The sequence below is a fragment of the Geospiza fortis genome, unplaced genomic scaffold (genome assembly GCF_000277835.1).
Source record: "Geospiza fortis unplaced genomic scaffold, GeoFor_1.0 scaffold371, whole genome shotgun sequence".
NCBI lineage: Eukaryota > Metazoa > Chordata > Aves > Passeriformes > Thraupidae > Geospiza > Geospiza fortis.
Genome location: NW_005054597.1, coordinates 483,644 through 493,992, shown reverse-complemented (window position 1 = coordinate 493,992; position 10,349 = coordinate 483,644). Strand labels below are relative to the sequence as shown.

General features: G+C 51.4%; 1 protein-coding gene across 1 annotated transcript in view; it reads left to right on the top strand.

The window, feature by feature from the left end:
- LOC102033908 (fibroblast growth factor receptor 1) overlaps nt 1–10,349 on the top strand; it is a 14,952-nt gene that overhangs the window by 1,482 nt on the left and 3,121 nt on the right. The window contains exons 2-8 of the mRNA XM_031064497.1: nt 1–191; nt 3,786–3,930; nt 6,472–6,668; nt 8,066–8,211; nt 8,647–8,768; nt 9,747–9,857; nt 9,961–10,151. Coding sequence (XP_030920357.1) covers nt 1–191; nt 3,786–3,930; nt 6,472–6,668; nt 8,066–8,211; nt 8,647–8,768; nt 9,747–9,857; nt 9,961–10,151 — 1,103 coding nt within the window. The remainder of the gene's footprint in view (nt 192–3,785; nt 3,931–6,471; nt 6,669–8,065; nt 8,212–8,646; nt 8,769–9,746; nt 9,858–9,960; nt 10,152–10,349) is intronic.

The window sequence follows — 10,349 nt, the reverse complement described above, 5'->3', positions numbered from 1 at the left end:
AGCGCCCCCCGCCCCGGCCCATCCTGCAGGCAGGGCTGCCTGCCAACAAGACAGTGGCCCTGGGCAGCAACGTGGAGTTTGTCTGCAAGGTCTACAGCGACCCCCAGCCCCACATCCAGTGGCTGAAGCACATTGAGGTGAACGGCAGCAAGATCGGCCCCGACAACCTGCCCTACGTGCAGATCCTGAAGGTAAAGCCACGCTCTGCGTGCTCCCAGCCAGCTCCCAGTGCCTGGGGCTGGAGCACTGGCAGCCACAGAGAGTCACCTGGGGCTGGGGACCAGCCTGGGGACACCTGGAGCCCGGAGCCATCACCAGCAGGGAGGGATGTGTGTGCCAGCTGTGCCTTTGGAGCCCTAAGAGCACTGAGCACAGGGCTGAGTGTGTTATCCCAGTGCATTTGGAGCCCTAAGGGCACACAGCACAGGCCTGGGGGTGTTATCCCAGTGGTTTTTGGAGCCCTAAGAGCACACAGCACTGGGCTGGGGGTGTTATCTCAGTGCTTTTGGAACCCTAAGGACACTCAGCACAGGGCTGGGTGGGTGTCCCAGTGCTTTTGGAGCCCTAAGAGCACTGAGCACAGGGCTGGGGGTGATATCTCAGTGCCTTTGGAGCCCTAAGGGCACAGAGCACAGCGCTGGGGGTGATATCTCAGTGCCTTTGGAGCCCTAAGGGCACAGAGCACAGCGCTGGGGGTGATATCTCAGTGCCTTTGGAGCCCTAAGGGCACAGAGCACAGCGCTGGGGGTGATATCTCAGTGCCTTTGGAGCCCTAAGGGCACAGAGCACAGCGCTGGGGGTGATATCTCAGTGCCTTTGGAGCCCTAAGGGCACAGAGCACAGCGCTGGGGGTGATATCTCAGTGCCTTTGGAGCCCTAAGGGCACACAGCACAGGGCTGGGGTTGTTATCCCAGTGCATTTGGAGCCCTAAGGGCACACAGCACAGGGCTGGGGGTGATATCTCAGTGCATTTGGAGCCCTAAGGGCACTGAGCACAGGGCTGAGTGTGTTATCCCAGTGCCTTTGGAGCCCTAAGGGCACTGAGCAGAGCTGCGTGAGCTGTCCCAGGCAGCCAGCCCGGCTCTGGAGCTGGGAGCTGAGCCCTGCATGGTCCCAAGGACAGCAGCTCCCTCTGCACCCCAGCAGTGCCACTCAGTGGGCACGCTGGCCACTGGTCCAGCTGTGCCAGGAGGTCACACTGAGTGGCCTTTAAGGATCCCTTCCAAGGCATTCAGTGACTCCATGCAGCCCAGCTGTGCTCCTGACCGGGAGGAGCAGAGTTACACCCCCATCCCTGCCTCCTCCTCCCTCCTGTGCCCCTCTGCGTGCATCCCCGTGCCCCCCACCCTGTGGGGGCTGGCAGAGCCTGTGCCAGCCCTGAGGGTGCTGGGGTTCCTGGGCACAGCCGTGTGACTGCGTGTTGTTGGTCTGTTCCAGCACTCGGGGATTAATAGCTCCGATGCGGAGGTGCTGACCCTGTACAATGTGACAGAGGCCGAGAGCGGGGAGTATGTTTGTAAGGTTTCCAATTATATTGGAGAGGCCAACCAGTCTGCGTGGCTCACTGTCACCAGGCCCCTGGCCACAGGTAACCCGAGGAATGCCTGGCGGTGGAAGACGAAACTCTGGGCTCTCCTGTTTCTGCTGTTTCTGGTGCAACAACCATGGAAAAATACCCAGCGGGGCTGGCTGTGCTCTGTATGTGTGTCCCAGTGTCCTGCTGTCTGTCCTGTGTGCTGCCCTCCCCATCATGCAGACGCCAGGTACCTGCTGGGTCTGGTGTCACCCTGATTTTTTAAGATTTTTTAAGATTTTTGAAGCCTTCTGATGTTCGCATTCTTGTAGCAAACTTTCTCACACGCTTTCTGTAAATAACTTATTGTTTTGTGGAAGAGGAGAAATGTGATAGACAATTGTGGGAACCCAGGACATCCCTCTGGCTGTCCAGGATGGCCAAGACCCCTGCCAGGGGGCTCAGAGACCCTGGCACAGAGCCCAAAATGCCTGTGTGGGTTTGATTATGACCCATGGAGCAAGTTATCAACCTTGGATGAAGATCAGCAAGCCACGACAAATTAAGTAGAATATTAGTGAAGTTATCACGGGGTGGAAAAGTAGATTTTGGGGTTTTTGGTATGGGGGTCCAGGAGGCAAGATGGAGGGATCTGGCTGTGCCCAGCCTTTCTCCTTCTTTTTCTTCTTGGCCTCCATCCTCTGCTGTGATGGTGGCACTTTTGGATGGGTTTAGAGTAGAAGCTCACTGTCTAACACAGGTGATAGGTATTGGGAAGTAATTGTAAATATTGTACACGTAGTTTTTAGTATAAAGACATAACACTGCCCCGGGGGCAGGCAGAGTGCCTGGAACTGTCCTGCTGGACGGACCTGGGCAGGGCAGGAGAAAGAATTTTATAGATAAGACACAATAAACAACCTTGAGACTGAGAAATGAAGAGCTCTGACTCCTTCTTCAAGCACCAGGCTGGGAAAAGAGACTTTGGAACTTTTCTCGGGGTCACTCTGAGCAGCAGAGATCCCAACAGACAGTTAGTTGTCCAGTGTCATTGGAGAGGTGGCACTTTCCCCCTCCAATCCACTGTCTCTTTTAGAAAACTATAAGTGTTGGAGACAGAAAATAAACTTCCCTTTTTCTTCGCCTTGAGAGCAGCAGTGTGTGCACTGATGTTGTTTCGTGTCCTGTACTGACAGTCTGGCACCTGTGAGCCTGGGTCTCTGAGGGTGTGAGGGTGTTCACAGGGGTCTTAGGATCAGAGGGCTAGCTAAGAATAGAAAAAGAATGATAACAAAGGGTTAATGAAAAAGAGTGATAACTGAGGGTGTGACCACGTTCACAGGGGTCTGAGGATGAGGGAAGAGACGAGGATCTGACTCCATGTTTCAGAAGGCTTGATTTATTATTTTATGATATATATTATATGAAAACTATAGTAAAAGAATAGAAGAAATTATTTCATCAGAAGGCTGGCTAAGAATGGAAAAAGAATGAAATTATAACAAAGGTTTGTGTCTCAGACAGAGAGTCCAAGCCAGCTGACTGTGATTGGCCATTAATTAGAAACATCCACATGAGACCAATCACAGATCCACCTGTTGCATTCCACAGCAGCAGATAACCATTGCTTACATTTTGTTCTTGAGGCCTCAGCTTCTCAGGAGAAAAAAATCCTAAGGAAAGGATTTTTCAGAAAATATCATGGCTACATGCTGCAGTTTATACAAGAAACTGATGGTAACGAATTATTCTTGCAAAACAATGCTGTGAGATCTTTAGCAAGCAAGAGAGAGAAGTTTTCAGGTTTATATCTTACCTGCAAAGCCAAACTTTCAGTGATGCTGTAGCCCTTAATACAATAGCTACATGAGGGTGCTGCCATCAGGCCAGTCCGGGCACCCCAGACTGGCACGGTGCTGCATCCCCTGTCCGTGCTGCCCTCCTGCCACCATCCTCTTGTCTGTGTCCTGTCTCTGTGCTCCCATCCCTGTCCAGCCAGCCCTGCCCGGGTGATTTCTCCATGCAGCCCATCACCAGCATGATGATGGGCAGGACACCCCGTCTGGTGGAGGGTTTTATTTAACAGCGTCTCCCTAGCTCGGCCGGGATGAGTGGTCATCCCGAGGGTCTCTCATCTCTGCAGTGGTCTCTGTCTGCTCCCCGGGGGTCTGGCAAATGAGACTGGGCTCTCCCTCCTCTCTGGCCTCCTCCCAGAAGATCTCATGTCGTTTGCTTCTCCGTTTTTTTTTGCTTCCATTTTTTCCCTTCCAGACGGCTGGCGTTAACACGACAGACAAAGAAATGGAAGTGCTTCACTTAAGGAATGTCTCATTTGAGGATGCTGGGGAGTATACATGTTTGGCGGGTAATTCTATTGGGATCTCCCATCACTCTGCATGGTTGACAGTTCTCGAAGGTATTTACTCCTCTTCCTTTCCTCCCTCCTTTCCAATGTATGCATTGTGGTCCGGGAGAGAGCCCTTCCCATCCCCTTCCCTGGCTCAGCGTGGGCTGCCCTGCAGCTCTGCCAGTGTCCCCAGTGTCCCCAGTGTCCCCTGGCTCTGTGCCCCTCTCCACCCCAGCTGGGGTCTGCCCCTGCTCTCTCCCTGGCCCAGGCAATGCATACCTGGGGTACTTAACCAGGGCTGGCTGCACTGGAGCAGGACGGTCTCACACCCCCAGGCCAGGCCAGCGCTGCCATTCAGGGGGTCCGGGGGGGTTTTGGGGGTGCTGGCAGTGCTGCCCTTCCCTGCCAGGGCCTGGCCTTGCCCTGTGGTGTGGGACTGTCCGGGGCTGCGTGTGCCTGCCCTGTGGGGATGGCTGCCCCGTCCCCATTGATGCTGCTCCTGGGTATCAATGAGGGAGCAAAGCCTGATAACAGCTGTGGGAAAGCTTTTGGGGTGCTGTGTGCTCGTTGCTTTCCCAGGCAAAACTTTCCCAGTTATCAGCCACTGCTTTGTCAGCCGGGTGTGCCCAGAGGTGGGGCAGGAATCTTCAGCTCCCTCTTACACCTCTCTCTGAGGCTCTGCTCTTTGGGGGTGCAAAAATTGGACTGGCAGCCCCATCCTGCCAGATTCACCGTGTTCCAGGCACATGGCACAGGCTCTGAGCTGTTCAGGGCTCCAAAACCCCCTCAACCACCAATGCAGGGTCGGTGGGTCCCTTCTCCCAGCAGCCCAGGCTCCCACAGCAGGTCACTGCCACTGGAGTGCCCCTGGCTGCATTGCATTAAATAAAAAAAAATTACTTATTTTCTAAAAAAAAAAAAAATTTCCAAAATAGAAATCCCTTTAAATTTAAGTGAAATGTACATTTTGAAGTTAAATCTGTAGTTAGAAAACGTAATTATTTAGCCTGACTACAAAAACCTAATCTCAAAAAGCTACTTCAGTGAAAAACAGAAATTAAAAAAAAGAGACAAAGAGTGATAAAAAAAGACAGAAAGACTGCTATGAAGGGAAGTCAACCTGACCTAAAAATTCTTTCTAATAAAGAACTAACAGCAAATGTCACGCAAAATTCGTAAAAATGAATATATATAAACCTATTGTAAAATTGTGTGCACATATATTTAAAAGAAAATTAAAAAAAAAAACCCTGAAATTCCCAAAAGTACGCATGTATTCCAAAATAGAAATCCGTTTTAATTTCAGTGAAATGTACATTTTGAAGTTAAATCTGTAGTTAGAAAACGTAACTATTTAGCCTGACTACAAAAACCTAAGCTCAAAAAGCTACTTCAGTGAAAAACAGAAATTAAAAAAAAGAGACAAAGAGTGATAAAAAAAGACAGAAAGACTGCTATGAAAGGAAGTCAACCTGACCTAAAAATTCTTTCTAATAAAGAAGAACTAACAGCAAATGTCACGCAAAATTCGTAAAAATGGATATATATAAACCTATTGTAAAATTGTGTGCACATATATTTAAAAGAAAATTAAAAAAAAAAACCCTGAAATTCCCAAAAGTACGCATGTCTTTTAAAGAGAATAATTTCCACATGCGTCCAGCACTGTAATAAACATACCAGCTCTACAACTTTCACAAAGTTGTGAAGTTTTTAGTTATCTCCGCAAAACAACCTGTCCCCAGAGGTGCCCGTGGTGCCACATCCCTGTGGGGTGACTCAGGCCCTGTCCCCCATTTCATCCCTGTCCCATTTGACCACCCTGCAGAGGTGGCACAGGCATTGGGGATGATGAGCTGGGGCTGCTTGCACAATTTCCCTGCAAGAGTTGGGGGGCAGCCCCCAGTCCCTGCGGCGCCAATGTCCCCACTGAGCTTGGGGACAAGCCAGGGGCTCCCCAGTGCCAGTCCCCAGTGCCAGTCCCCAGTGCCACTCCCCAGTGCCACTCCCCAGTGCCACTCCCCAGTGCCACTCCCCAGTGCCAGTCCCAGTGCCACTCTCTGGACCTGCAGCTCCCAAATGTAGGCAGAGCACAGCAGCTGGGACAGACACCTGTCCCCAAAGGTGCCCGTGGTGCCACATCCCTGTGGGGTGACTCAGGCCCTGTCCCCCATTTCATCCCTGTCCCATTTGACCACCCTGCAGAGGTGGCACAGGCATAGGGGATGATGAGCTGGGGCTGCTTGCACAATTTCCCTGCAAGGGTTGGGGGGCAGCCCCCAGTCCCTGCTGCGCCAATGTCCCCACTGAGCTTGGGGACGAGCCAGGGGCTCCCCAAAGGTGCCCGTGGTGCCACATCCCTGTGGGGTAACCCAGGCCCTGTCCCCCACTTCATCCCTGTCCCATTTGACCACCCTGCAGAGGTGGCACAGGCATAGGGGATGATGAGCTGGGGCTGCTTGCACAATTTCCCTGCAAGGGTTGGGGGACAGCCCCCAGTCCCTGCTGCGCCAATGTCCCCACTGAGCTTGGGGACGAGCCAGGGGCTCCCCAGTGCCACTCCCTGGGGCCTGGTGGGTGCTAACAAACCCCCTGTTCACGCTGACCCAGCTATTGAAGACACCCCAGCCATGATGACGTCTCCCTTCTACCTGGAGATCATCATCTACTGCATCGGAGCCTTCCTCATCTCCTGCATGGTGGTGACCATCATCATCTACAAGCTGAAGAGCACCACCAAGAAGACAGATTTCAACAGCCAGCTGGCCGTGCACAAGCTGGCCAAGAGCATCCCCCTGCGCAGACAGGTAACAGAAAGTAGAGAGGGGGTTTGTTTGCACCTACTGCCTCTCCTGGAGCCCAGGGGACCTGGGGAACGAGGGATGGGAAGACCCAGGAGCATCTCAGCCTGCTGCATGTGCCACCCCCTCCAGCCTGTGCCCACCTGGCTGTGCCTCTGATGGGGGCACAGTCAGCACAGCTCCCCCTCATCCCCCCCTGGTGGGGCTCATGAGGAGAACCAGGAGGATTTACAACAGTTTAAGGTTTGAGCAGAGCGTGGAGGAGATGGGAGAGCTCCCAGGCTGTGCATTTTTGGGCTACAGCATGGTGGAGAGTAATTAAAAGTTCCACAGAGGGGAGCAGCACTGCTGGGCACACAGGCAGGGTGGGCAGGGGCTGTGGGCAGGGCAGGTGCTGTTATAGGAACCTCCTGGAGCCAGGTCTCATAAGCTTTCAGAGATCTCTAACACACCCAAGATAGCTCAGCTACCCTTGGAGGCATAAAAATCAGCAGGATGGCTTCTGTTGCAGTGTTGGAAACAAAAAGGCAAAATGACAAACGGAGAAAACCCGAGGCAGGTGCAGGATGTCTTTGCTCTTGGTAAAACACCTCACAAAAGCCATTTGTTTCTTTGTTCCCTTCTTTTTCTAGTTAATTGCCCAGGCAGGACTTTTTGGCTTCTGTGCAATTACCTCTCCTTAAGTTTGAGGTGAAGTCCCCCGGGTCCTATGAGATGCCTTTTTCACTTATTCCTGGAGAGAAAATTCTGGGCTTCTTTCCTTTTTTGAGGGGACAAAGGATGGTTTTGTCACTCTGTCAACAGGGAGCACATTCCTATACAAGACTTTCTGACTCCTGTGCAATTGGGTATCCTTAAGTTTGAGGTGAAGTCCCCCAAGTCCTATGAGATGTCTTTTTCACTTAATCCAGGAGAGAAAATTCTGGGTTTCTTTCCTTTTTGAGGGGATAGTTTTGTCACTCCTTCAAGGAGACAGAGCATAGTTTTGTGACTCCTTCAAGGGGAGAAATGAGAGTTTTGTCACTCCTTTAAGGGGACAAAGGATAGTTTTGTCACTCCTTTAAGGGGACATGGGATAGTTTTGTGACTCCTTTAAGGGGACATGGGATAGTTTTGTGACTCCTTTAAGGGGACAGTCCTATGAGATGTCTTTTTCACTTAATCCAGGAGAGAAAATTCTGGGTTTCTTTCCTTTTTGAGGGGATAGTTTTGTCACTCCTTTAAGGGGACAAAGGATAGTTTTGTCACTCCTTCAAGGGTACATGGGATAGTTTTATCACTCCATCAGTAGGTAGCACACTCCTGTAGGGTGAGCCAAGCCTCCCATCCCCATCTCCCCCACCTCAGGGGCAGCCAGCCATGGGCTGGGCACTGCATGAAGGTAACCCACGTCCCCCCTGCAGGTGTCAGCCGACTCCAGCTCGTCCATGAACTCGGGTGTGATGCTGGTGAGGCCCTCCCGCCTCTCCTCCAGCGGCACCCCCATGCTGGCTGGTGTCTCCGAGTACGAGCTGCCCGAGGATCCACGCTGGGAGCTGCCCCGGGACAGGTGAGCCCAGCGCCCCAGAGTGCTGGGAAGGATGAAAGTTTGGCAAGAAAGTCTCACGGATATGTGTGCTTTGCAGAAGGATTTTTAAATGTTGAGTCTGATGGAAGAATAGAGATGGAAGGAAGTTTTGATATAGAAAAAAAAGAATTGCTGAGTCAGTCTTGCTGGCTAACCAAAGAAGCAAAGAGTGTGTTGGTTAGAAAGAGTTTTTGTGACTTAGAGCAAAAGATAAACCCACCCCAAACAAGGGTGGGTTTACCTTCAGCCAGCCACACCATTGTTTTCCAGTTGTTCAGTAACTGAGGGATCTCAAAGCTTGCTTTCATTTCAGTCTGGCATATAGTTTCCATATTCTCAAAATCTTTTGCCAGGCAATCATATTTATAAGGCTTTCCTGTTCCATCTTCCCCAACAATCGGGGTCTTCTCCCTGCAGGCTGATCCTGGGCAAGCCTCTGGGAGAAGGCTGCTTCGGGCAGGTGGTGCTGGCAGAAGCCATCGGCCTGGACAAGGACAAGCCCAACCGTGTGACCAAGGTGGCGGTGAAGATGCTCAAGTGTAAGTGGCAGCAAAAATGTCTTGGCAAAATGATGCTGCAGGAGGAATTCAAGGGGACAGGATGTAATTAACTAACTGCAGGGTGGTGGTGTTCACAGGGGCCTGAGGATGAGGGGAGAGATGAGGATCTGACTCCATGTTTCAGAAGGCTGATTCATTATTTTATGATATATATTATATTAAAACTATACTAAAAGAATAGAAGAAGGGATTTCATCAGAAGGCTGGCTAAGAATAGAAAAAGAATGATAAGAAAGGCTTGTGGCTGACTGAGACAGTCCGGACAGCTGGGCTGTGATTGGCCATTAATTAGAAACAACCACATGAGACCAATCACAGATCCACCTGTTGCATTCCACAGCAGCAGATAACCATTGTTTACATTTTGTTCTTGAGGCCTCTCAGCTTCTCAGGAGAAAAAAATCCTAAGGAAAGGATTTTTCAGAAAATATCATGGCTACATGCTGCAGTTTATACAAGAAACTGATGGTAACGAATTATTCTTGCAAAACAATGCTGTGAGATCTTTAGCAAGCAAGAGAGAGAAGTTTTCAGGTTTATATCTTACCTGCAAAGCCAAACTTTCAGCCATGCAGTAGCCCTTAATACTAGATATAGATAACAGTATTGATAAGATGCAATTACTCACAAAACTCACGGCTCACCAACGAGCTGTGGGTGCAGTGCTGGGGTGGGGAAGGGAGGTTTGGTGGGATGGGGAGCCCAGCAGCTGGGCCTGGGGCACCCTCCCCTCCGTGCCCGTCCCTGTGGTGGTGTTCACAGGGGTCCCAGGACGAGGGAAGAGATGAGAATCTTGACTCCAAGTTTCAGAAGGTTGATTTATTATTTTATGGTATATATTATATTAAAAGAAAATGATGTGTTCAAATTATACTGGCATGATGCCACAGCCCTGGCTGGGGCCTGCAGTGTGCAACCCAGCCTGGCACCCCCTAAGTGCTGCCTCCTCCACTTCAGCTGACGCCACAGAGAAGGACTTGTCTGACCTCATCTCCGAGATGGAGATGATGAAGATGATTGGCAAGCACAAGAACATCATCAACCTGCTGGGAGCCTGCACGCAGGACGGTGAGGGTGCATGAGTGGGGAGGAGGTGTTCCCTCTGCCACCCCTCCACTGGAGGGGCTGCCCTGGCACCTTGCTCCACGTTCTCATCCCACCATCCCCTCAGGACCCCTGTATGTCATTGTGGAATACGCCAGCAAGGGCAACCTCCGCGAGTACCTGCAGGCACGGCGGCCCCCGGGCATGGAGTACTGCTACAACCCCACCCGTGTCCCCGAGGAGCAGCTCTCCTTCAAGGACCTGGTCTCCTGTGCCTACCAGGTGGCACGGGGCATGGAGTACCTGGCCTCCAAGAAGGTGAGGAGCTCCCAGGAGGTTGTGGTGGGATGGGGAGCCCAGCAGCTGGGCCTGGGGCACGCACATTTCCCTCCCTGCCCATCCCTCACAGGGGTCCCAGGATGAGGGGAGGGATGAGAATCTTGGCTCCATGTTTCAGAAGGCTGATTTGTTATTTTATGATATATGTTATATTATATTATATTATATTATATTATA